The following is a 27,083-nucleotide window of genomic DNA, read 5'->3' as shown; positions in this document are numbered from 1 at the left end:
TCCATTGGCCCACACTGGCTATCTCAAAAATGACAACAAGGAAGTTAGAAGACATCTTTCAGTTCTAAAGGAAAAACAGCTAAATAAAACTTTCAAAGTAAAAGCTTGTAAAGCCTCTTTCATGAAAATGGTGACATTGCATTATGAAAAACAAGTGTCCAAATAAAAAAATGGATTCAAAGACATGTTTTAAAAAAATGATTTACTTTTTGGTATTTACTTTAAATCTGGCATTTTTCTTAATTATCCGGAGCATAAGCTTTATTTTGAAGAAAGTAACCGGAAGCGACTTTTCAAACAAAGAATGACTTGACATAAGTTTTCTGATGTTGCTGATAACAGGAGGAAAACAACAAGCAGCTGTCCATGTAAAACCACTTTTGTCTACTACTAAATATATTCAAAAAGACCTCGCTTTTTGGTGACTATACAGTGAAAACGGGGTAAGCTTCCGACCATTTTCCCGGTAATTTAGCTGATATTAGCATCAAAGCTGCATTGTTACAGCTGTTTAGCCCGTTAGCGTTAGCTAGTGACATGTTTGCAGTGTATCATTTAGCTCACAGCTCGTTGTCTCATAGTTTTTTCCCGTGTGTGTGTGTTTGTGCATTCTAATTGTGACTACCGCTTTGTAGAGAAGTACATTCAACAAGAATCGTGATATGATTTATTTGTTGTTTCCTCTGAAACCTGCGTTTGGCTTCACAAAGCAGTTTCCTCTTTAACTCACTTGTCTTCTTTTAAGAAAGCAAAGATAAAGAAATTGAATTACAAACAGTGAGGTCATCAAAGCAACTTTTACATGTACTTTTTCATTGAAATGTTTCCTTAAAAGTTTTATTTCATTTATGCTTTTATGCAGTCTGTCTTTAATAACTTTATTCAGTAATTTTAATCAAATCCATGGTTCAGAAAAAACTTCATGTTTAAATCATTTTTTGTAACTAATAAAAACACTTTAAACGTATGTGACTAAGTCTGAGATGTTTGAATGTTTCATCTAAATTATAATTTGTCTTTCAGCTCATTTTGTCTGATGACAAATTGATCGATGCACTTTATTCTGAGCTGCTTGCTAATCTTTCATATTGATCCAGATTGCAGCGATCATCAGAGCTAAACAGTACTCATTTGAACATAAGTGTACACTTTACTTTTTACAATGATGTTTTGCTGGAAATTCAAATAAACGAATCATCAGTGAATTGGCCAGTCTTTATCCTACCACTACGTCATAACATTTTCTGTGTATTTTTAAAAACATCCCCAGTACCCAAATATGTGACTGATTTGTGATTTTCTTAGAGAGCAAAGCAGAAAGTTTCAAATTGCTGACATTGTTTTTTGAATCTAATAAATATTGCAACATGTTTTTTTATTTGAGCCCTGTCTGTGGGATTTTATTGTTGTTAAACAATGCTTAGAGCTTAAAGAGTAGCAACGTTTAAATGGGATCTGAATCCATTATAGTTGTCACGCAGAAACATTAGCTTGCTAGCTTCCATTACAAGGGCAGGAACGTGTTTTTCAACTTGTCTGCATCACTCGGATGTGTTTTGTCCCTCTTAGATGTAGCCAGTAAGATGGAGTATGATGAGAGACTTGCACTTTTTCGTCAAACACACCTCAACCCCTTTGATCGTGGAGAGGAGGAAGATCATCTTGAAGGAGGCAAAACGCCCCCACAATATGGTAAAATAATTACAGTCTTACAAGGACGATACAAAACAAGATCTTTATTGTCATTGCTGCTTTTTTCTGTGCTAAGAGCAACAGTATGAGGCAAAGGATGTAGCTATAAAAAATTAAACATACAATGTATTTATGTGTAACCTTTAGGTTAGGGTTAGTTTCCCAAGTTTCCTTAAAGAGCAAATTGCAGGTTAGAGACTCCCATGAACCATTGTTTGGAGAAACATAATAGAAACTTGTTTAAAACATTTTTTTTACACATACATACATTTTTTGGGCTTTTAGAGTCATTTTTGTGAGAAAGTTTTTTTTTTTTAATTTTTTGGGCCAAACCAAGTGACATCAGCTGAGGGAGTCCTGTTCGCTTAATCCAGACAAAAATATGGATTCTAATGCGGTGCTGACACAGAGGAAACTTTAAATGTTTATAATTCTACTTACGATGGACCAAAACCATAAAGTTATGAGTTTGCTGCACGCCCCAGAGAGCAGAGACAAACCAGAGAGAGAAACCATCCGCCAAAGCAGAGAGATTGAGGAGAAGCAGCGGGGGAGCAGCAGGTGTCTTGTGAGTAAACAATGCTAGCTTAAACTTGTGTGCTAACATCACAATATTGCACAGATTACTATCATGTACCAGACAATTAAAATGGTATTAGTCAGTTAATATAATATTAATACAAATGAGCATCTGTCTCATACTCGTTAATATCTGTTCATGTAACGTAGTTTAGCGCTTAGAGAGAGGGAGATAGATGCATGCATGTCATCCAGTTCTGGAGCTCATGCGGGCTTCTGTGAGCTGGATCTGACCCAGACACCAGTGAGCCAGTCGACGGCGGTTCTGATCCAGTTCCGACCCGGAAACCAGTTGGTCTGCTGAGCCGTGCGTCTCTTATTGTGGTCGGTTCTGATGGTGATCTAAGTTCCAGAAATCTGCATTTAATTTTTTAAACCCCGCCACGGGTCTCTGGAGCCCCGTGCGGACCTCCCTGTCCCAGTACCAGCCGATGAGGGCTACAGAAGTCCGTCTTTTCAGCTGCACAAAACGCCCTCAGGCACGGAGACAGAGGCGTTGTTTCTCTTACTTGGAAACCCGTGGACTCGATGTCCGGACAGGCTGGAGTTGATAAAGCCTTCACAAACGATAGTTTATCAAAATTAACACAATCCAAAACTAGTTAAAACACACAATGACTCCATAACATGACCTCTCTACCCTAAAACTACCCACTCTTCACACTGAGCTGAGGCAGCACCTAGTTTCAAACTCCCTTTGGTTACGTCAGAGGTTCAGACTTAGAACAAAGAGCCTTTTTAGAAACTCTGCTGAGAAAGGTCACTTTTTACTAGAAAACTCTGCTGTTATGTATTTTAAAACAAAATATCCACAATAAGCATCTCAGATAGTATTTTGTACAGCATTTTATATGAATTAGAAAAAAAATTACCTGCAATTTGCTCTTTAAATGCAACTAAATTCTAAATTTATTGACAGGCTAAAACAAGTAATTTCTTAAAGAAAAATGGCAAAGAATATGTCCACAAAGTTTAAATATCATAAAATATTTGACTTTCAGACTTCCTGGTGACGCCATAGCAAACCAACTCTGTGATCAATAAAGTAACTAGTGTGTTTGCAACAATTTGTGTAGTTGAGTTGTGAAAAGATCAGGAAGAATAATCACAATGAGTTCTCATGAAATGATTAAATAATAATAATAATAATAGTAAAAATAATGATGTTGATGATAAAACTCACAAGATCCTAGATTTGTTTGCATTTGTAACAGAGCTTATTATTTCTTATAATGTGAAGAAAAAAATGTTTGCATTTGTTTCTTTATATAAAACAAATTATATATTTAGGTTTTCACCAAGTTTTAAAAAGCTTCCAACTTTTCTGCAAATTTGGTATGTGACATTTTATTAATAACCTAAACTTTTTTCTTCCAACGTTGGATATAAACTTCACTTCATTTGTTGTGATGAGAAGCTTTAGTGACTTTTAAAAGTTGTTTTATTTTAAGTTGTTCTGCAGCCACACAGTTCAGAAACACTCCACTCTGGTAATAAAAACCTCCATAACAATCCCTCAGTTGTTTGTTTCTTGTTTTTATAAAAATGAACATTAATTCTACTTTTATGGGACCTCATTCGTCATCGTTCTGATACCTGTTGTTCTGCATAATTAGATTAGAAACGATAACCTTTCATCTCTAATCTGGATGATTTGGATTTCCTCTCACTTAATTCACCATTGATTCATTCAAATGTGATAAACTGTGAATAATGATATGAAGTCAGTTAAACTGTTAACTGAGTGTTCAGTCACAAGAACCATAGAAGCTCAAATGTGGATGATGGTTTTCTAAGTTAGGAATAAATTCAATTGGATATTTATTGGTATGAAAAGCATTTTGTGGGGTTAATAGTTTTTTTTTTACATCAGGGTTTCTGTTTTTGCTAATGTTTTCTTTTAGTAGACGACGTAAAGTTGTTCTCTTCTCACCTCACAGGGCGTTTTACCTGAAAGTTTTTTCTCAGATGAAACATTTAGTAGAACGAATCGTAAACGACCAACTCCCAAGTTTATGAAACAAGAAGTGGCAAAATACTGTAGCTAAAGCAGAGCAAATGAGAAGGAAAAAGCGTTGGTAACACTTCCTTTATTTTAGGATTTTTGTGCTTGATTACAATCATTTTAACTAGCAAGACGACACACACAAGTGGCTCTGATTCTCCTGTTGTCATCTGGCCGGTCTGCCACCAGTAACATGCTTTGCTCTGATGTGTACGCAGGTAAAGGCAGCATATGTCTGCAGCTTTAAGCCAAACCAGTTTGTTTTATCAGTGATGGTTTTAGTTTTACAGGGATGAAAGTTTAACCCAGGTTGTTGTTGTTTTAAATTTCAATTAGCTGCTCAGTGTTTTCCTACAAATCACGTATTCTCTGGACCAAGAGTCTTTTGTATTGATTTCACATAAAAAAGCACATTTCTTCCGTTTTTTTTATTGTATTTTTGTAACATTGTTTATTTTTCTTTTCATCAGACGGAAAAAGAGATGCAGGACTCATATTAATTCAGGTTATAAGAGTCTTTTCTACATGGTTTCATTATGACCACGTGGCTGTATGTCTCATTAACAAGTTTGGTTGCACATTACCAGAGCTCATAGTTCAGTTATCAGTTTTTTCTGTGTTTTATTGGGCTCTTTTCAGACTTGGCTGCTGTTCTGAGCTGCTGTCATATGAATAAACATCGTGGATGTCTGAGAGCGCTCACCAGTTCACTCTTTATCTTTGCTGTGAGGAAGAACTTTAAGTCCCATTTCTCTCTTTTTAGAAGCAAAACCTGAATTATTTTCTGGGCCCAAAACCCACAATTCAGATCGCACCATGGATCTCGGTCTAGCTGAGGACCATTTCTCAAGACCTGTGGTAAGCGACTCATGTTGGCTGTTATTTAACCACATTGAACACATCAGCTTGCTTTTATTTTTAAACCAAATGTTGAATTTTGCGGTTGCAGGGATCCTTTGTGGCATCAGACATCGAACAGCTGAAACAGGCAATAGGGGAGTGTAAAAAGCTGATCCTGGAGCTGCCAGAACACTCGGAGAGACAAAAGGACACTGTGGTGAAGCTGATCCACCTTCGGCTCAAATTACAGGAACTTAAGGTGAGGCTTCAGCTCGGAGTGCTGCCTCAGGTGGACAAGCAGAACACATGACTGATGACTTTGCTAAAGAAAATAGAACAAAAAACTGATCAATGAAAATTTGAATAAAACAGAAAATGGACAAAGAAGTTCAGCCCAGTTCCTTACAGAAGAATTGTTTCTCCACCTTAAAATGGTTTTAAGTGATAAACACTTTGCTGATATTTCACACTGATTCTTATAAACTAAAAGAAAACACTCAACAAAAACTTTATTCTAAGAAAAGCTAAGAAGTTCTAATATCCATGATTTAGAGTTTTTAACATTCACTGTGTCTTTCATAATCATTCCAAGTGAAGCTTTTAATTGTTAAATTGGAGTTTAAATATTTAAAGATGTGCTTCATTGAAAACCCATATTTTAATGATTATTTTTTCATTTTAATGGGTCCCTCTTGAGTTTTTCATGAACATGAAAATAGTCTCCTACACCTATCTCCTGCATTAGCTTCTGATGTGAAACTCTAGGATTAGAAAAGCCTGACAGATCTACATTATACTGACACTTAACATTCATGGACTCGCCCATCTTGACTTGTGATGGGGAAGGCTGTTGTTGGTTTAGCGTTTAGAAAACAGCAGAGCACGTCTCAACTAGCAGAAGCTAGCCGTTAGCATTAGCAACACCACGATGTGGCAGAAACTCCTCTAGGCTTCTGTTATGTGTGGAGATAAAACATCAATGTTGCAGAGCAGAGTCAGTAGTAGTCACGTTGCTGTTAACCAATCAGAGGTGAGATGTCCAAATATCAGGAAGTAAGATTCCAAAACCTGCTGTCTAAGGCTCTCCTCGTATCGTACAATCTTCTGAAACAGGCACCCCAGGTTTTTTTTACCCATAGTACAGCTTATAAGGCATTCATTCTTACTAGAGACCACTGCAAATGTTTTAATTAAACAAATGAACCGCACCTTTAAAATTTTTTATTTTGTTATTTTTCTTCAACAGGACCCAGAGGAGGATGAGCCTAATCTAAGAGTCATACTGGAGCATCGTTTCTCAAAAGAGAAGAGCAAGAGTGTGAAACAGACTTGTGACAAGTGTAGTGCCATCATATGGGGTCTAATTCAGACCTGGTATACCTGCACAGGTGAGACACACGTAGGGCTCTGCTTGACGGAAGTAGATTTAACCAAATCTGATGTTTAAATGTTTTTAAAACTAATTTTAGGTTGGTTTACTATAAAGTGATTTGAACTTCTCTTTGATGATCTCAAATCAGAAAAAGAACTAGCATGAGAAGTTATGTGACTTGTTTACATGTTTGCTTCAGTAAAGTCCAATAAAGTTTTGAAAGCAGTGAAACTGATTTACAACCAGACAACTGACTTGTTTTCTATATCCACACTGTAATAAGGAAGCACAATAATAACATTTTATTTTATTCAGAGAAATGAAACTTTCTCTTTGTTCTTCTGCTGATGGAACATAATTGACTGGTCATTTTAAATATGGTGTTTGAGCGCTTAGCCTATAAACTAGTGATTTGTTTCATAATGATGAATTGTCAACCGCATGAATGAGGAAATGAAAATAAAAGTCAGAAAGCAGCACCAGGCCAAGAGATGCTTTTTACATTAAAGGTGTGGAACACTAAAAAAAAAAACATTTTTAATGATTATTTCTGATTATAATCAGTTACTCTGAGTTTTTCCCTCCGAACATGAAAATAGTCTCCTACACCTATCTCCTGCTTTAGCACACTTCCAGGCTTGCGATTTCTGTAGATGAAACATCAACCTTGCAGAGCAAACCGAGTCAGTGTTATCCAGTTCGAGGCGAGCTGTCCAAATATCATGACATACGATTGCAAAACCTGCCGTGTGAAGCTTCTTTCTCCTCCAGCTGACTTGTACTTCCTGAAACAGGTGCATCTCCCTGCTTGATACTCAGCTTTAATGGGTTGGATTGGGGGGGTGGGGTGGGGTGGGGGGTGTTAAATCACCAAATAGCTCCTGAGATCAGCCACCGCTGCAGCTCACTGCTCCCTGCCGGGATGGGCCAAATGTGGAGATGTAATTTCACTTTAACTTGACTTTAAATCACAAAGATACAGCTCTGGGCAGGGCTGGACTGGGACAAAAATTCAGCCCGGGCATTTTGACTGGAGACCGGCCCATCACCTGTTTTTTTTGGAAAAGACATTAAGCCTTATGCTGTTTCTGACACACACCAACGTACACTTTCTTATTGGTAGTATTTATGTATCAATCTAATAAACGTAAACCTACACCATCCTTCCTATCCTGGTATTCTAAAAAGTAGGGTTGGGGGTAACTGATTATTTTTAAAATGATTATTCTGACGATTATTTTATCGAATAGTCGACTATTCTAATGACTATTTAGATGATTAATCTAGCGATTACTTTTCTATTGCACAATTAATAAAAACCAAAACATTCTCAAATAAATTCCTCCAAAAAATTGATAAGTTGTTACTGTAAGAGAATAAACACTACAGGCCTTCCATTTTGTATAACACTGCTTTTATTGTGTTGCGGTTGTTTATGTTCTGGTGACGTGTAGAACTTGGGAGTGCAGGCTGCTGCCTGAGAGGTGGTTGGAGACGGAGTGTCTCCATGCTGCTTTGTTTTGGTCACTTATGTGCATGAGGCAAGTGGTGTTACGACCCTTCCTGGGGAGTCACGTGTTTCTCCTATTTTAACTGTAAATCCTTCTAGCTGTTATATTTATAACAAGAAACAGATATTCGGACGGAATATTTTCACGTTTATTCGAATATGATTGTGGAACACACCCAGCATCATAATAAATGAAGTAATATTTATGCCAATTTAAGCCTTTATGGGTGACCAGGACTCTGTGTTTATGAATGTGGAAGACACCCAGCATCCTGAGATGGCACTAATAACATCAAGAGATAATAAATAAGGTAATATTTAGGTCAATTTAACCCTTTACACGTGACCAGGACACTGTAATCAATTTTTGGCAAGGGAAATGATCATTTGTTGCCATTTTTGAGGTGTTTATGAATGTGAAAGACACCGGCATCCTGTGGTGGCACTAATAACATCAAGAGATAATAAATAAAGTAATATTTAGGTAAATGTAACCCTTTACAGGTGACCAGGACACTGTAATCAATTTTTGGCAAGGGAAATTATCTTCTTTTTTTTGTTTTTTTTTTTTGCCATTTTTGGGGTGTTTTTGATGACACAGTAGGCAGTATGAGTACAGTAACGTCAACAGATAATACATAAAACCCTTATTTGGTCAATTTTAGCCTCCATGAAAATCTTAGCGATTCAATCACTTTTTGGCAAGTAAAATGCCATTTTAGTTGTCTACAATTAAATCATCAATAAAGAATTTAAAGATATTTTGAGGCATTTCTTATAGGTAAACGGGAGGGTGTAGTCTATTTGGCAAGTGACAATCTTAATTTTATGTGCTGAAGTGCTTTTATCTTGTTACTTTTAAATAGAGCAACGTAATGAATAGCAACCTACACAGTGTCATTGTAAAGCCAAAGCTTGATCATTTTAAATACTTTTTTTCAAGTAAAAATGTGCCCCAAACTAGTTAACTGTGGCTCCATGTCAAGTGGACTAAAGAAAGGAAGGGGGAAAAATGCAATCGCTGGAGAATTGTTTATTTCCATTTATACAACGTTTACATTCAATACAGGGTGCCATTTTACATTGTTTATTTTTTTTTTTAGTATCAAGGCTGTAACATAAAGAAAGCCAGTTCTTACCACAAAGTTTGAGGCACAAACCATCTTTCAATCGCAAATATTGCAAAAAGGATTAATATATCCTCATTGTGAACGTTTAAGATAAATAGCAACACTTAAAACAACTTCAGAACTGGAAAAACTAATGTGGCAAGGTGCAGAAAGGAGTGCCCGGGCGGGATTCGATCCCCAGACTCCCGGGTTAGAGTCATACGCTCTAACCAGTCAGCCAAAGGGACATCTCCTTGGCCAAGTAGCCAGGGCGCATGATCAATCGGGACATTGTGGATGCTCACACTGCCACATCTTCCTCCCTCTTCCCACAAGCACGTCCTCGTGCTCCGGCGCAGGCTGCCACAAACACTGCCACACTAATATCCGCGATAAACATCTGTTTAAGTACCGGAAGAGGTTATCTTTGCTTTCTGAATGTCCATATTGCTAGATATGCTGAGTTTTAGGGCGAAATCCTGGGGAATTTTGTCTAGAAATGCAATTGCCTAACCGTGCGCGATCCCGCGGTGGCTAATCATTTTTTGGCAGCGAGTCAATTTATGGCACAACACCGGCTCGGGTTTCTCCTCCTCCTCCCTCTTTTCTTCTCCAACCTGTCGCTGGGCTGAGGCTCCATCACTTCCTAAATTGATTTTACTTGAACCTTCACTACCAAACAACTGTGAGATTTTAACACATGTGCCAGCATCAGCCTGAAGGGCCAGTTTCTTTTTTAGTCGAATTTTCTCCGCTTCTCCTTTCCGTTTTTTGTTCTCCATTTTGTTAAGCTCGTCTGTCTGTTTACTGAGATTCACAAACAACTGGCGGGTGCATCAGACCTCTGGCTATTGGTCCAGCCCAGAGTGTATTATTACCAATTGGCCAATCCACCAACTTTTACGAGGCGTCGCGTGGGGCGGCGCGGACAAGTTGTCCGCAACAACTAGAGGCCAGGAAAAAAAAAAAAAACAAAAAAAAACCAGACACCGGCCCATAAAAGATGAAAGGGTCGGCCCAGCGGGCAGTTGCCCGCTATGCCCTATGGTCAGTCCAGCACTGGCTCTGGGTAATGGCTTTCAGTGAACCAGCTTTTATTTTTAAATGTGTGTGTCTCAGAGTCAATACAAGACTAGGATTAGCATTTTATCTTTGTGCTGAAGCCTAAAACTTAAAAAAAAAAAATCCTGTTCCAATGATTTTGTCCTTGTTTTCCAGGATGCTATTATCGTTGCCATAGTAAGTGTATGAACCTGATCACAAAACCGTGCGTCAGGTCAAAGGTGAGCCACCAGTCAGAGTACGAACTTAGCATCTGCCCAGAAATCGGACTCGATCGTCAAGATTACCGCTGTGCTGAGTGTCGGACGCCCATTTCACTGAGTGAGTCCAAGTTTGGGAATAACTCTCCAGATGTTTTTAAAGTACTTTCACAGATGGTCAGCATGATATGTTTTATAGAGTACAACTTCTGACCCCTCAGAAGGGGTCATGTTGGGATAGTGAGTCTTCTTTTTCTCTTATAATTTTACTCTAATATATTAATTTTTAAGGAGGTGTACCAACTGAAGCCAGACAGTGCGACTACACAGGCCAGTACTACTGCAGCACGTGCCACTGGAACGACACCGCCATTGTCCCAGCCCGGGTCATCCACAACTGGGAGTTTGAACCACGCAAGGTATCCCTGACAGCCTAACAAAAATACAGCCTACATGTAGAAATGCAATAATCTGTTGACGTGTTCTTGCAGGTTTTGTTTTTTAATGGACCCAAAATCTGTGAACGTCATCAAATAAAGACATTCGCTAAAATGTATTTCACCAAAGAGTTTGCATGATCTGCTGTTAAGTATTCACAGTAAAGATGAAGAAAGACATTTGAGAGCCAGAGAGCCATATTGACTGTTATTTTAAAGGGAATTTAAATGATAAAATAATCAAATATCCTCTAAATCAGTTATTTTGAAACTAATATACAGTCATTAATCTTCTAAAATCACGGTATGATTAGTTGCATTTTTATTTTTGCAGTCCTGTTAGGAGATAGAGAAAATTCAATTAGAGATTGTAGTGATTCTCTTTTTTCATCAGTAAAACCTGCAAATGAATTGATTTGTGGATTTCGATCTCAAATCTAAAATCTAAAGCATCAAATCAGACTCGGATTGTCAGCTGTTACAATACTGATGTTGAACATATAACAAATCACTGTTGAACAACTAGGCAAACATGTTTTTTTCCTCACCAAGGGCCTGAATAAATGCCATCCTTCTCTAATCATGTCAGTTCACTAACTGGAAGGAATGCTGCTCAAATCTGAAAACATTCACCCAAAAGCCATCCATTTATGTAATTGAAACTAGATTAGAAGTATCACTTATGAAAGCCAGGCTGCATATGACCTGTTTTTTTTAACAGGTCAGAAAATCCAGGTCAAAAGGAGTTGCACACAAAGCATGATTTACCTTATGATAAATAAAGGCCCAGGATAACACCACTTCATTGCTGCAGTGACCAATAGATCTTTTAAAAAAATGTCCTTGCAAGAAAAAAATTCATGTTTCAGCAAAAGTTTCCTTTCATGATTATTCAGATGTTACAATCACATTTTTTATCTTCTGTCAAGTTTTTATGTGTTTATTTGTGTGTCACTCCCCCATGGAGCCAATCAGTCAATATGTTGCCCTCCATCTCTAATGTAAAGCAAGCCAATTTACATAAATGGACTTCTGTGTTCTCCGTCAGCTGGTGTCTGTGTTCACAGTGGCTCTTTTCCAGGTTTGTCGTTCCTCGTTGCGATATTTGGCGCTCATGATGTCACGTCCGGTGCTGAAGCTGAAGGAAATCAACCCGCTGCTGTTCAACTTTGTGGAGGAACTGGTTGAGATCAAGGTGGGTTATGTCATTTTATGTAGAAGTTGAGTACATGTTCTTTAAAAATATGCTGCGTTTGCAGTGTATGTCACGACTTGAGGTGTGTGTGTGTCTGCTGTTTGTTTTACACAGAAACTTCGTCAAGATATTCTGTTGATGAAACCCTACTTTTTAACTTGCAAGGAAGCGATGGAAGCTCGGCTACTACTTCAAGTCAGTAACTATATTTTCTACTTACCTAAAGTTAAACAGCAACTAGTCCAGTGGTTCCCAGCCTGGGGTCCGTGACCCCCCAAGAGGGTCCCCACAATTCAGTCTTTAGTCTGTGCTGAGGTTGTAAGATTACCAGGATTATATTTGTAAAGATTACATGCATACAATTCCAATAAATCCCCAAACAATATAATCAAAACTCTGTATAAGAGTCACAACTCTGAGTAAAGTTTGCATTTAATCACCTTTGATGTGTGTATTCTGGTAGACGTTGGGGTTGGAGTGGCTTGCTTTTGACACAGATAAGGGGGTCTACCTGGAAAAAGGTTGGGAACCACTGAACTAGTCCGACAACTGTTCAAACAACACTGCCACCATGTGGAGGAAACAGAAAACGGTTTTGCTTGTTTTAAAATCAGCTTCTAAATATTTAGTTCTTGCTGTGAGTTAAATGTGCTTTATTATATCCATCTATACTTTTTATTAAGCTACAAAGTGCTGCAGGACATTTAATTTCATATCAACCAAAAACAATTAACTTCAACAACAGGAAAACAGTGAAAGCTGACAAACACCTTTGAAGATCTCCAAAATAGACTAAGGAGGAACAATATGAGGATTTTCCAAGTGCCAGAGGAGAGCGAAGGTGGAAACTTGATAGGCTTTACTAAAGATTTATTAAATAAAGTTCTGACGCTCCCCCCAGACTTGGACATTAGGATAGAAAGAGCGCATCGCTCGCTCCAAGTATGACCAAGAGACCACCTGGCAACACCTCGGTCTATTGTGGTGAGAATCCTGGATGCAGCTGTGAAGGATCTCATTTTAAAGCAAGCATGGAGCCAAAGACAAGTGCTTTTCCAGGGCAAGAGGATCTTTTTCAATCAAGACTACTTGCCAGAGCTGCAGAAAAAGCGAGCGAGGGTGCGCACAGTTATCAAACAACTACGCCAGAAAGGTATCGGGGTACCTTGTGCCCGGCACGGCTTAAACTGAAGCTGGACTCGGGAGAGAAGACCTACATTACATTGAAGAGTGCGGCCGAAGTGCTGAGCAGCCTGGGTGTCCAGGTATATGGAGGGGAGGAAGAGCACACAGAGAAGGAACAGACAACGGACTGGAATATTAGAAGTATAAAAAAAAAAAAAGAGGTCACCACACAGGAGGACTAAAAAACAGAAAGAGGTATTAAAATAGCATGATTAGATGAAGTTTTAGTCGAGATAAGTGGTAAAAAAAAATATATATATATAAAATAAATAAAGATAAATGTGGATTATTTAAGTAAGGATTTAATAGGAAATTTGTCAAGGACACTGTTATATATTCTTAGGTTAAAAGTCTGACGGGAAGAATCGTGATTCCCCATTGGGTTTTTCTTTTGTTTTGTTTTTTTTTTTTTCTCATGAAGAATGCGCAACTACGTCCTTTTCTTCATAAATATGTATTATTGGGCGTCATTGCACACTATGTGCAGTTTTCTACAGGGAGATTAAGTCACCACCCCCTGGTTCCTTACCAACGGGAGCCAGACGCAGTTCTAGATACAACACTGCGACAGGCTAGTAGTTTGGAAGCTCAGATTTATATAAATAAAGATGTTGTACTGACAAGTAGGTTTAAATTTTACTTTATTATGTATGTGTATGTGCAGTTAGATTTTTGTTTATCTATTGTTTTTTGTGTTTACATGCAATCAAAAGGTAATACATTTTCGAAACAAAATAGCAATGAACTATTTAAAAGTAGCTACATATAATATAAAGGAAATCTATAATCCCATTAAAAGGAAGAAGATCCTGGGCCAATTAAAAAAAATGCAATGCTCTATAGCAGTGGTTCCCAAACTTATTTAGCCGCGCACCCCCTTCTATGTTGGCGCTATATTGGCGCTATTTAAACCAATGTTGTAAAATTACTTCTGCCCAGCCCAGATGTGCTCACATGTGCACCCGTGAGCCGTGGTTCCGCTGGAACGCGTCTGACCTCTGACAGACGCACTCTGAACTTCAGATCTTCAGCGCGCTGTTAATAGCCTGAATGGGAATCATTTCTTGATTTATTTAGTTACATCCACAATGTTCTGTGTGTGAGGTTTACAATGTCAGAACACCTGCATGAGATAGGGTGTTAATTACAATCTGCCAGAATGACTCACCACCTTCAGATTTCTCCAACATCGTTAAAAATTATCAAATACGGAACATATCGGCGTGCGCAGGCCAGAGTGCTGAAGCTCGGCACATTGTTATTATGAAGCTAGGGCACATGTGGAGGACATACGTGCGCATGCAAAAATATACTTGTTTTCAATTGCAGTTATTGGGTCCACTTACTTTTTCTTTGGCCCACCCACAAATGAGTTTCTGGCTACGCTAATGGTGACATATGACAGACTTCTCTGAGCTCCGCAGCCATTACACTTTTCACCTTGCGCACCCCTAGCGGCAGCTTGCGCACCCCCAGGGGTGCGCGCACCATACTTTGGGAATCCCTGCTCTATAGCTCTGCTCCAGGAAATGCATTTATCAGAGACAGACCATCAACAACTAAAAAGAGAGTGGGTAGATCAAGTATATAGTGCCTCATATGGCAACGGGAAAAAAGAGGAGTAGCTATATTATTTAATAAAAATGTTTATTATACTAATGAAGAGATAATCGAGGTCAAAAAAGGTAGATTTGTTATGGTGGTTGGCTCAGTTGCAGGGGTTAAGTTAATGGTACTAAATATTTATGCACCAAATGAAGATTGTCCCAAAATTTTCTAAAGAATGGCTCAACTAATTGCGGAGAGAGGGAATGGTCTGATTCTTATTGGGGTTGACCTCAACTGTGTAATCAACTATAAGTTAGATAAACTACCTACCTCCTCGAAACCACAAAACAGAAAATCTAAAAGTCTAACAAACATGATTGAAGAGCTGGTGCTAATAGATGGCTGGCGCCATCTCCACCCAAACGAAAAAGATTTTACTTTCAACTCACAGGTACATGGAAGCTACACAAGACTAGATTACTTCTTTACGGTTAAGAAAGATACATTTAGAATTAAAGAATGCACAATTGAACCAATTACAATCTCAGACCGTAGCCCAGTTACTATGAGGATGGACATAGGATCAGAAACTCAGAGTAGATACTGGAGAATCAATGTATCCCTACTAACAGATAAGCATGTAAGAGAGGAAGTGACATCAGCCCTAATAGAATATTTTGACATGCATGATAATGGGGAGGTTTCACCAACAGTGCTGTGGGATGCAGGAAAGGCTACAATAAGAGGTAAACTCATTTCAATAGGTTCTGGAATAAAGAGAGAAAGGGAGAGAAAACAGATAGAATTAGAGACCAAAATAAAAAAGTTGGAAAAGGAACATAAACAAAATGGATGACAGGAAACACTGGATAATTTGAAAGATATAAGAGCTCAGCTGGACAGTCTACTAACGTATAAGGCAGAAGGAGCCCTAAGATTTATAAAAAGAAATTATTATGAAATGGGGATAAAGCAAGTAAACTTTAAGCTTTTCAGCTGAGAAAGGCCCAAGCCGGTCGTATAATACCCAAAATTAACTCACTAAATATGAATAAGGTAGAAATGAATCCAAAAAGGGATTTCAGATGCTTTTGCAGAATATTATCATAAATTATATACAGGCCAAGCTTCGGCCTTAAAATTAGACAGCATAAAAGATTTCTATAAAACTCCTAAGTTGGATAGATTGTCAGAAGAAGAAGGGGCTAGTTTAACAGAACCAATAAAAGAGACTGAAGTTAGAAATAGTATTAATAAACTTAAAAATAATAGCTCACCAGACACGGATGGTTTTGCAGGGGAATACTATAAAACCTTTATTACTGAGCTTACCCCTATATTATGTAAACCTTATAATTACGTATTAGACTCAGGGAATCCTCCTGAATCATGGAAAGAAGCGATTATTACAGTTCTGCACAAGGAAGGGAAAGATCCTCTCCAATGCCCCAGCTATCGCCCTATAAGCCTGCTTTGTGTGGTCTAAAAAAATACTGACATCAATACTAGCATCTAGAATACAGATACATATCAAGAAAGTCATTAAACCAGACCAGACTGGTTTTATTTTAGGTCGTCAAGGCACAAATAATGTGAGGAGAGCTTTGAACCTACAGTCAATAATCATGAAAGATAAACACATCCATGCTCTTAGATGCAGAGAAAGCCTTCGACCGAGTAGACTAGACCTTTTTTAAATATACTCTTTTGGAAATGGGCTTTGGGGAAAAGTTTGTAGATTGGTTCAATGTTTTATAGAAAAACCCAAAATCAACAGTAAGAATAAATGGTCTCGTCTCTCGTCTCGTCTCGTCTTCCTCCGCTTATCCGGGTCCGGGTCGCGGGGGCAGCATCCCAACTAGGGAGCTCCAGGCCGTCCTCTCCCCGGCCACCTCCACCAGCTCCTCCGGCAGGACCCCAAGGCGTTCCCGGACCAGATTGGAGATGTAACCTCTCCAACGTGTCCTGGGTCGACCCGGGGGCCTTCTGCCGGCAGGACATGCCCGAAACACCTCCCCGGGGAGGCGTCCAGGAGGCATCCTGACCAGATGCCCAAACCACCTCAACTGGCTCCTTTCGATCCGGAGGAGCAGCGGTTCTACTCCGAGTCCCTCCCGAATGTCCGAGCTCCTCACCCTATCTCTAAGGCTGAGCCCGGCCACCCTACGGAGGAAACTCATTTCGGCCGCTTGTATCCGCGATCTCGTTCTTTCGATCATTACCCAAAGCTCATGACCATAGGTGAGGATTGGGACGTAGATCGACCGGTAAATCGAGAGCCTGGCTTTCTGGCTCAGCTCCCTCTTCCCCACGACAGATCGGCTCAGCGTCCGCATCACTGCAGACGCCGAACCAATCCGCCTGTCGATCTCCCGATCCCTCCTACCCTCACTCGTGAACAAGACCCCGAGATACTTAAACTCCTCCACTTGAGGTAGGACCTCTCCCCCGACCCTGAGGTGGCAAGCCACCCTTTTCCGGTCGAGAACCATGGTCTCAGATTTGGAGGTGCTGATCCTCATCCCAGCCACTTCACATTCGGCCGCGAACCTACCCAGCAAGAGCTGAAGGTCAGAGCTGGATGAAGCTAGGAGGACCACATCATCCGCAAAAAGCAGAGACGAGATTCTCCTGCCACCAAACTCGACACACTCCACACCACGGCTGCGTCTAGAAATTCTGTCCATAAAAGTGATGAACAGAACCGGTGACAAAGGGCAGCCCTGGCGGAGTCCAACCCTCACTGGGAACAGGTCCGACTTACTACCGGCTATGCGGACCAAACTCACGCTCCTCTGGTAAAGGGACTGAATGGCCCTTAACAGAAAGCCACCCACCCCATACTCCTGGAGCGTCCCCCACAGGGTGCCCCTGGGGACACGGTCATAAGCCTTCTCCAAATCCACAAAGCACATGTGGATTGGTTGGGCAAACTCCCATGCCCCCTCCATCACCCTTGCAAGGGTATAGAGCTGGTCCACAGTTCCACGGCCAGGACGAAAACCACATTGCTCCTCCTCTATCTGAGATTCAACTATCGATCGGACCCTCCTCTCCAGTACCTTGGAGTAGACCTTTCCAGGGAGGCTGAGGAGTGTGATCCCCCTATAGTTGGAACACACCCTCAGGTCACCCTTCTTAAAGATGGGGACCACCACCCCGGTCTGCCACTCCCTAGGAACTGCCCCCGATGACCACGCAATGTTGTAGAGACGTGTCAACCATGACAGCCCTACAACATCCATAGCCTTGAGATACCCAGGACGAACCTCATCCGCCCCCGGGGCTCCGCCGCTGTGTAGTTGTTTGACTACCTCAGCAACTTCTGCCCCCGAGATCGGACAGTCCATCCCCAGGCCTCCCAGCTCTGGTTCCTCCTCGGAATGCGCATTGGTGGGATTGAGGAGCTCCTCAAAGTATTCCTTCCACCGTCCGACTATAGCCTCAGTTGACGTCAGCAGCTCCCCATCCCCACTGTAAACAGTGTGAGCGAGTTGCTGCCTTCCTCTCCTGAGGCGCCGGACAGTTTGCCAGAACCTCTTTGGAGCCGATCGATAGTCTTTCTCCATGGCCTCACCAAACTCCTCCCACGCCCGAGATTTTGCCTCGGCAACTGCCACTGCTGCACCCCGCTTGGCTATCCGGTACCTATCTGCTGCCTCCGGAGACCCACAGACCAGCCACGCCCTGTAGGCCTCCTTCTTCAGCCTGACGGCTCCCCGAACCTCTGGTGTCCACCAGCGGGTACGGGGGTTGCCACCACGACTGGCACCGGCCACCTTACGACCACAGCTAGCAACAGCCGCCTCGACAATCGCAGAGTGGAACAAGGCCCACTCGGACTCAATGTCCCCCACTGCTCTCGGGACGTGGTCAAAGCTCTGCCGGAGGTGGGAGTTGAAGACCGTCTTGACAGGTTCTTCTGCCAGGCGTTCCCAGCAGACCCTCACTATGCGTTTGGGTCTGCCAGGTCTACGCGGCATGTTCCCTTGCCATCTGATCCAACTCACCACCAGGTGGTGATCAGTTGACAGCTCCGCCCCTCTCTTCACTCGGGTGTCCAAAACATACGGCCGCAGGTCAGATGATACGACTACAAAATCTATCATCGACCTGTGACCTAGGCTGCCCTGGTACCAAGTGTACCGGTGGGCATCCTTATGTTCGAACATGGTGTTCGTTATGGCCAAACTGCGGCTTGCACAGAAGTCCAATAACAAAACACCGCTCGAGTTCTGATCAGGTGGGCCGTTCCTCCCAATCACACCCCTCCAGGTCAAGCTGTCATTGCCCACGTGAGCATTGAAGTCCCCCAGCAGGACAATGGAGTCCCCTGATGGAGCACTATCTAGCACTCGTCCCAGGGACTCCAAAAAGGGTGGGTACTCTGAACTGATATTTGGCCCATAAGCACAAACAACAGTCAGGACCCGTTCCCTGACCCGAAGGCGCAAGGAAGCTACCCTCTTGTCCCCCGGGGTAAACCCCAACACACAGGCAGAGAGTCTCGGGGCTAACAAAAAGCCAACCCCAGCCCTCCGCCTCTCACCCGGAGCAACTCCAGCAAAGTAGAGTGACCAGCCCCTCTCCAGGTCTCGGGTTCCAGAGCCAATGCAATGTGTCGAGGTGAGTCCGACTATATCTAGCCGGTACCGCTCAACCTCTGCCACAAGCTCCGGCTCCTTCCCCGCCAGCGAGGTGACGTTCCATGTCCCAAAAACTAGTTTTCTTGTCCGGGGATTGGACCGCCAAGGCTCCCGCCTTGGTCTGCCACCCGATTCACATTGCACCGGACCCTTCATGTTTCTCCTGCGGGTGGTGGGTCCACAGTTGGACGAGCCCATGTATCCAGTTCGGGCTGGGCCCGGCCGGGCCCCATGGGCGAAAGCCCGGCCACCAGGCGCTCGCTCACGGGCCCCAACCCCAGGCCTGGCTCCAGGGTGGGACCCCGGTAACCCTCCGGGCCGGGTACTCCGACTCTTCGTTTTAACCGCCATGAAAGATCCTTCGAACCGTTCTTTGTCTCACTCTTCACCTAAGACCAATTTGTCATGGGAGACCCTACCAGGGGCACTAAGTGCCCCAGACAACATAGCTCCTAGGATCATTAGGGCACTCAAACTCCTCCACCACGATAAGGTGACGGTTCAAGGAGGAGGAATAAATGGTTATTGTTCAAAATTATTTAAGGTAGAAAGAGGGGTGAGGCAGGGAGATTCATTATCATCTGTACTTTTTGCCTTGAGTATTGAGCCACTGGCAGAAATAATTCGCCAGAACAAGTTGATTCAGGGAATAAGAGACGGAGAAGGGACGGTTCATAAAATTGCTTTATTTGCAGATGATATTCTACTTTTTTATAAAAAATCCAAAAATATCAGTACAGCACTGCTTAACAATCTAGATACTTGCGCAGAAATCTCAGAATATAAAATAAATCAAAATAAATCAGAAGTAATGATGGTTATGGGGGACTGGCCAAAAGAACTAAATGAAACGGTATCCTTTCACAGGACTAATAAAGGGCTTAGATACCTAGGGATAGTGCTGACTCCCCGACCTACAGCTCTGTTCGAAGCAAACTACACCAGACTAATTAAACAGGTCAAGGCTGACCTGACCCAATGGATGATTCTCCCTCTATCTTTATTTGGCAGAATTGATACATTTAAAATGAATGTTCTACCACGCTTTCTCTTTTTGCTCCAATCCCTACCCATAAGAATCCCCGCTCCCATATTTAAGACATTGAACAAATTGTTCTCTCAATTTATATGGCAACATAAAAAACCAAGGGTAAGGCTTAAGACACTTCAGCTGCCGAAAGCGAAAGGGGGGACTAGCAGTGCCTAATCTGATATATTATTATTGGGCAGCCTAATTAACAGCGATAGTTCACTGGCTGGAGGGAGATAGGGACCTAATATGGAACCAGATAGAACAAGGTGAAATTAAAGGTACAGAACTGTCAGTCTTACAATTTCTTAAGCCAAAGGATATCCAGAAATTAAACATAGACAATATAATTATAAAACATACTCTGTGGGCCTGGAGGGAAATAAAGAAAATGCTGAACGACAAAGGTTCTATTTCTCGGGCCATGCCAATACTAGATAGCATCGGGTTCCCCCCATCCAAATTAGACTCGGGGTTTTAAAAAAGGGCAAATAATGGTCTTATTATTCTTGACCAATTGTTTGGAGAAACAGACCTTAAAACATTCTCACAGAATAGGGAACAATTCGATCTCCCCATGATTGACGTATAAATATTTTCAGATAAGGCATTATATCATGAATCATAGAGAGAAAGAAAGACTTTATAAACAGCCAAATGCAATAGAACAATATTTTATTTCACGCATAGGAAAAAAAATCCCAAGCAAAAGGCTATGTTACTAATCCATATAGAAGCTTCTTTCTTGGCTTTACACATAATACGAAATATATAAAGGAGAAATTGGAATTAGAATTAAATATACTAATTGAAGATGAACCGTGGGAAGATATATGTAGACAAATTCATTGGGGGATCAACAGCCAAATGTGGAAGGAATTTGAATGGCAGATAAAAACAAGGTACTTTTTTTACCCCCCTAGTTGTAGCGGGGTTTGCAAAAGATGCCCTGTCTTCACTTTGCTGGAGGAACTGTGGGGAGGTGGGGGACCACTCCCATATATTCTGGAATTGCCCAGTTATTCTTAAATATTGGAGAGACATAAAGGAAGAGTTGGAAAAATTCTGGGAAAGGAGTTACCTTCACACCCTTTGTTCTATCTGTTGGGGGCTACGTCAAGCGAAATGTTAAACTTAGACCAAATATATATTGCCCGTATTTTATTATTGGCTGCAAAGAAAATTATAACAGTAAAATGGAAGGAGGTGAACTCCCCAACTATAAAAGAATGGAAAGAGAGAATTAAACAAATATATGTAATGGAACAGATGACGTCTATACTGCAAATGAAGGTGGATCTGTTCCGGGATAGATGGGAGTGTGTCAAGCAATACTTAGTAAAGTGATGTATTTGTTTGTTGTTTGCCTGTTGTCTACTCTGATGTCAATATGAATTTTTGCTATTATGAAAATGGGGGTTGTAAAAGCGAAGGGAAGAAATGAGAAGAGAGAGGGAGGTGGAAGGGGGAAAAGGATGGAAAAAAGGAAAATTAAAGAATATAGCATGGAAGGAGCAAGAAGGGGGAAGAGAAGGGAAAAGAAAAAAGAAAGGGAAGGGGAGGGGAGGGAAAGAGAAGGGAAGGAAAAGGGAAGAAAGGCGAAGACAACGGGGAAAAAACATAATCTTAGCGATGAAATTAAATGATTGTACTTTTATTCTTTATAGAATTTTTGTTATTTTTAATATAATTTTTTTATTATATATTTATTTGTTTCTTTTTGCTTTTGTGATTTTCCTGCTCAATGTCAGGGTTGTTGAACCACATTGTACAATGTCAAACTCAAAATAAAAAGTAAAAAAAAAACATGTAGTTCAAACTTACAGAAAAAACAAAACAAAAAAAGGAAAACAGCGAATTACAACATTCCCTTAAGCAATAGATGTAGTCCACCGTTACTGATGTTGCTGCGCTAGTGCTGCTAGTTGCTAGTGCTGCTGGGTGCTAGTGCTGCTAGGTGCTAGTGCTGCTAGTTGCTAGTGCTGCTGAGTGCTAGTGCTGCTAGGTGCTAGTGCTGCTAGTTGCTAGTGCTGCGGATGTGAAGTAACAATTCAGGAGCGATGCTGCCAGGCGCTAGTGCTGCTAGTTGCTAGTGCTAGACAAACAAACCACATTTGCCAATAGAAAAAACGCAGATGGCGGGACTTGGACAGCAATTGAAAACAAATCAACAGAAACAAAATTTTAATTTTAGTTTAGGCTCAGACAGTTACTCATTATTCACGGTGCGCAAGCAACATTTTCTCCAAGTTCTTTTTTTACTCTTAGGTTATTATTTGTGTCACTACTTTTTATATAACAACCACCTCTGGTCTAAAGCCCTTTTTGTCCACGGTTGGATGCAGTTTGGCGTTGATATGTTAATCTGAACCCCTTTATTTACACCGCTGCCTCCTGGATATCTCCACATCTAAGAGTGTTGCAATTATCAGCTCATTATTCCCATACGTAGGACCTTTACCACTGACAAAATGTATGGAACAAATATACGTGCACCCCTTGATCTGCTCCACACTGAAAATCTGATCTTCCACATAAATACTGCCACCACTTTGCTTTGTCTGTCTTTGGCTTGACCCATTTCCTTTTCAGCTGTTTCGTGTTGTCACTGACCTACCTGGCTTTGAAAAAAGGATAAAAAATCCTAGAGTCCTATTAACCCCCCCCCCCCCCCCCCCCCCCCCCCAACGGTGGTGCTTAGTTCCTTCCTGTTCGAACATCTCTAGGACACGAAAGTACAACTTTGAGATGAGCTAAATGACTCAGGTTCATGGGTACTCATGCAAAATACACACTTGCTTGTCTAGGGCTACATCACACAATGCATTGCAACATTTCATCACAATCTTTTTTTAACTTTTGTTGGATACGTTATTAAGGACAGAACTCTAAAGGTGTTAAAGCAAGCATAGAAACACTAGAAGAACGGATAATCAGTGTGTTACAAACAACATAAGAAACTAATAATGTGCTTCTTTTTAGATTTATTTGCAAAATTAAAACAGTTTTTGTTGAAGTTTCATAGATAATTACCATCAGGTTTCTTTTTCCTGAAGCACAATGTTTCTACTCCCCAGCTACAAGATCGACAGCACTTTGTTGAAAACGACGACATGTACTCACTGCAGGACCTGATTGACATCTCCAGCGGCCGACTCAGCTGCTCTCTCACTGAGATCCACACGATATTTGCTAAACACATCAAACTCGACTGTGAGGTGACCTTAACTCATAATTTCTGGTTAACATTTTATGCAACAAAAATATAAATGCCCTCAAATGTTTATGTTGGCACAAATGCATGTAAGTAATACTGTAAGTTTTAGACATGGATTACAATAGAAATGGGAAAGACTACAAAAAAGGTTTTATAATTTTGATATAATTGTTAATCCCAGCCAAAGTGTTTGCATCTACAGGTTATTTCCTTATATTACACCTCACTTTGATTTTCTAAGTAAAGAAACCATAACCCCTGACTTGTATTTTTTCCTCTCTGCTCTTTTTTCCGTTCGTGTGAAAATGAAGCGTTGTCAGGCCAAAGGGTTTGTCTGCGAGCTTTGTAAGGAGGGCGACATCTTGTTTCCTTTTGACAGTCACACCTCTGTGTGCCAGGACTGCTCTGCTGTATTTCACAGGTAAATGGTTAAAATACTAAAGTGGCCTCCTGACATAAGTTTAAAAAAAACAGAGTTTATGTTCAACATGACTGATCAGCTAACGGCTAGTTTAAATGCAGCAGATATCGAAGGGTTTTGCTGCCAAAAAAAAGCGACTCAATTTTGCTTTACAGGGGTCCCTCGTTACGGGAGCTGTGTTCCAGAAATAACCTTCAAAATCCACAAAGTAGCCAGTTTTATTTTTTCCAACTATTATAGATCTTATAAAGCTGTGAAACCCCTCACTACACACTTTATACCCTTTCTTAGACAAGCATTAACGTTTTCACACTTTTCTCTCTTGTTTAACCCTTCCACTTTCCTATCAGGTGACCCCGTCAGAACAGGGAGTGGTTAAACAGGGTTTAAAGTTTATGTCTCGGCAGGGGTGAAGTGATGCACCCCTTAAAAAATATTAAAATAAAAATAATACACCAGAGGTCCATCTGACCCCATTAACAATGCGGGAGGGTTAAACACTGTCAATACGCTGTAAAAAATAAAAATAAAAAGCTTGCGTTATTCCACTAAAGGTCAGAATTATTTTCTGGTGTATTTATTAGTTTTCCTTTACCAAAGGGAGCTTCCTGAATGTTTTTCTTCAAAAATACACCGCTAGAACACTGAACGCTATGGTCATAGCAGCACCATGAAAACAATAAAACAACTAGATGCACCATTCCGAGCGTTGTGTTCGGTTCGGTTCCAGCATTACACTCCACTCCTGCCCCTGCTCGCTGCTACCACCGGAACTTTTAAAACTAGGAGAGATCCTGGATGTGTACTCACCAAGCAAAGACTTTTCAGTGGTCACATTTAATGCTTTTCAACCCAGCTGCTGACATTTTCCCGTTTTAGACATAAATTGTTCAATTATTGCCAGCGTATACCGTTACTGCATACTTGTTCAAACAGCGGCTGGATCTGGACTTTGATTGGTACTTTCCTCATCTAGTCCCGCCTCTTCCAATTACTGATTGGTTATTTTTCTGTTCACCTATCTTTTCCATTTGCTGATTGGATTTTCATTAGCGTCAGCTATCCTCGTCGCCTTTTATTTATTGACGTAAAAAATTCTGCAAAGCTGCAATAGGTGAGCCGCGTTATAGCGAGGGACTGCTGTACCTGGTTATTTTGTAAATATTTCCATTTAAAGACCCCTATAATGATTAAATTGTGGTAATATTAGGTTTCATAATGAATTGCTATCATTTCTATGAAATATGGGAGACTGACGCTGTTTTCAGATGGCGTCAAAAGACTTTGTTCATGGCTGCATTCTGACTAGCTGTTAGCACCTCATTCGTGTTGAATGTAAGCACTAAACGGATGAAAAATATATCTGACAAAAGGAAACATCTTTAAAGTTTCCTTCTCATTACTCTTGCACAGGCTTTTAAGTTTAACATAACTCATCACAGAAAAAGACTTTGTTAACACGTATTTGTTGCGTATTTTTAGAGATTGTTACTATGACAACTCCACAACGTGTCCACGATGTGCCAGAATGACTGAGCGAAAACAGGATGATGAGCCGTATGAGAAGGGAGCAGAACACCAGAAATGAAGACCTGATTTTTAACCAGATGTTGCTCACCTCTGGTCCAGGAAGTTTGATCCAACTTTAAACGAGCTTCTCATAATCGTCTTAAATGTTCTGCATTGATGTTTCAGTATTTTATCTCTTTGCCAGTGCACTATGTTACAAAGCAGGGAACTTACAGAATCCTCTGGAATTAAATAAATTTCTATAGCAATCTTTTAAGTTTAGGATATTCTGAACACTGCGTGCATGTGTGGGAGGTGAGAGAGTGCGCTAGACTATTTTTATGTTTGCTTGAATAAAATTTCAGTTTAACCTCTAAAGAAGATTTCTGTATCGGAGATGACACAAGCGCTAACTTTGTGCGCTAACTTTGAGACAAATCTCTACTGATATTTGGCCAAATTAGCAGGCTGATAAACTTGAAAGGCGTGTTGTTATAATGTTTCCTGCTCTCAATTAAAAACCAATCAAATTATGATTTTCATATAAAACTGAAGTATTTTCCCCTAAATTTTCAGTTTTTTTTTGTATAAAGTTGATGTAACAAACGTGATGTAATTCTTAAATATGCTAATCTGTGAACATTTCAGCATATTTATATATATTTATTTCCCTCTTGAATTTACTTGCTGATTTGAATAATGGTTCATTAACCTGTTTTAAGATTTTCTGAAGTCTTATGTAATTACAGGCCTTTCTGTAATAATTACTGTCAGCTTTCCATTTGCAACATCATGTTGGCATGTTACGACTTTTTCTATTTTTCCATTATCTCAGATAACTAGAAAAATAAATAATGGCTTCAAATCAATGTATAAACATCACATACTGGAACCATATTTAATCAGCATGTATCTTCAGTTTCAATAAAAAATGGTGTTATTTGTACTTTCCAGCTATTTAAAACTGTGAACTCACCTGTACCTTTGCCTGCATTTAGTCCTTTTTCTGTTCAGTGCAGTGTAGCAGATCAATCTGGGTTCTCATGAACTTTCTGTGCCTGAGTTCAAGTTAAAAAGTCCAAATAATCCCACAGTACTGAGAACACATTGTGTCTAATGATAATAAGTGTATTAAGTGGACATTATTTGTTTTAAAATAATATGTGGCTGTGTTGTTTTTCAGCGGCATGATGAACTGTATGTTGTGACGGACCTACATGATGTTTGGTAAAAAGCAAAGTCGTGTTTACCAGTGCGTGAATAAAGTTACTGAATTAATTTTATCTGAATTGTTATATCAACATTAATAATGCTATTGTAACGCAAAGGAGCCTGAAGAATGATGGAGTTTTGACCTCATGATTGCAGGTGTTATTTTTTATATGTAGCCATGGACGAAAGACAGCTAGGATATCTTATACAGTTGCCCCATTGTGAATTTTCTATTAAATTTCTTACCAAGCTCCTCAAGCCTTATTTTCACATGTCTGTGATTCCAGTGAAATGCATCGTTCGGTTGATTCAAT

At 40.5% G+C, this 27,083-nt stretch overlaps 1 protein-coding gene across 2 annotated transcripts; it reads left to right on the top strand.

Moving 5' to 3' along the window:
* On the top strand, window positions 1-27,022 carry def8 (differentially expressed in FDCP 8 homolog). 2 transcript variants are annotated; one of them, XM_015952921.3, is made up of 12 exons: window positions 1-443; window positions 1,570-1,692; window positions 5,040-5,134; window positions 5,226-5,375; window positions 6,363-6,504; window positions 10,326-10,490; window positions 10,661-10,788; window positions 11,888-12,001; window positions 12,116-12,196; window positions 23,488-23,628; window positions 23,939-24,048; window positions 25,531-27,022. In XM_015952921.3, the coding sequence occupies exons 2-12, from the start codon at window positions 1,584-1,586 to the stop codon at window positions 25,634-25,636; spliced, it is 1,341 nt and encodes a 446-aa protein (XP_015808407.1). In that variant the 5' UTR covers window positions 1-443; window positions 1,570-1,583; the 3' UTR covers window positions 25,637-27,022. The 2 variants fall into 2 exon arrangements, with proteins under 2 accessions (XP_015808407.1, XP_070411065.1); XM_070554964.1 differs by having other exon boundaries at window positions 1-466.
* Window positions 27,023-27,083: the final 61 nt, after the last annotated feature.

This window comes from Nothobranchius furzeri, chromosome 9 (genome assembly GCF_043380555.1).
Source record: "Nothobranchius furzeri strain GRZ-AD chromosome 9, NfurGRZ-RIMD1, whole genome shotgun sequence".
NCBI classification, from domain to species: domain Eukaryota; kingdom Metazoa; phylum Chordata; class Actinopteri; order Cyprinodontiformes; family Nothobranchiidae; genus Nothobranchius; species Nothobranchius furzeri.
Note: the sequence above shows the minus strand (reverse complement) of the source record. Positions and strands in the feature narration are given on the sequence as shown.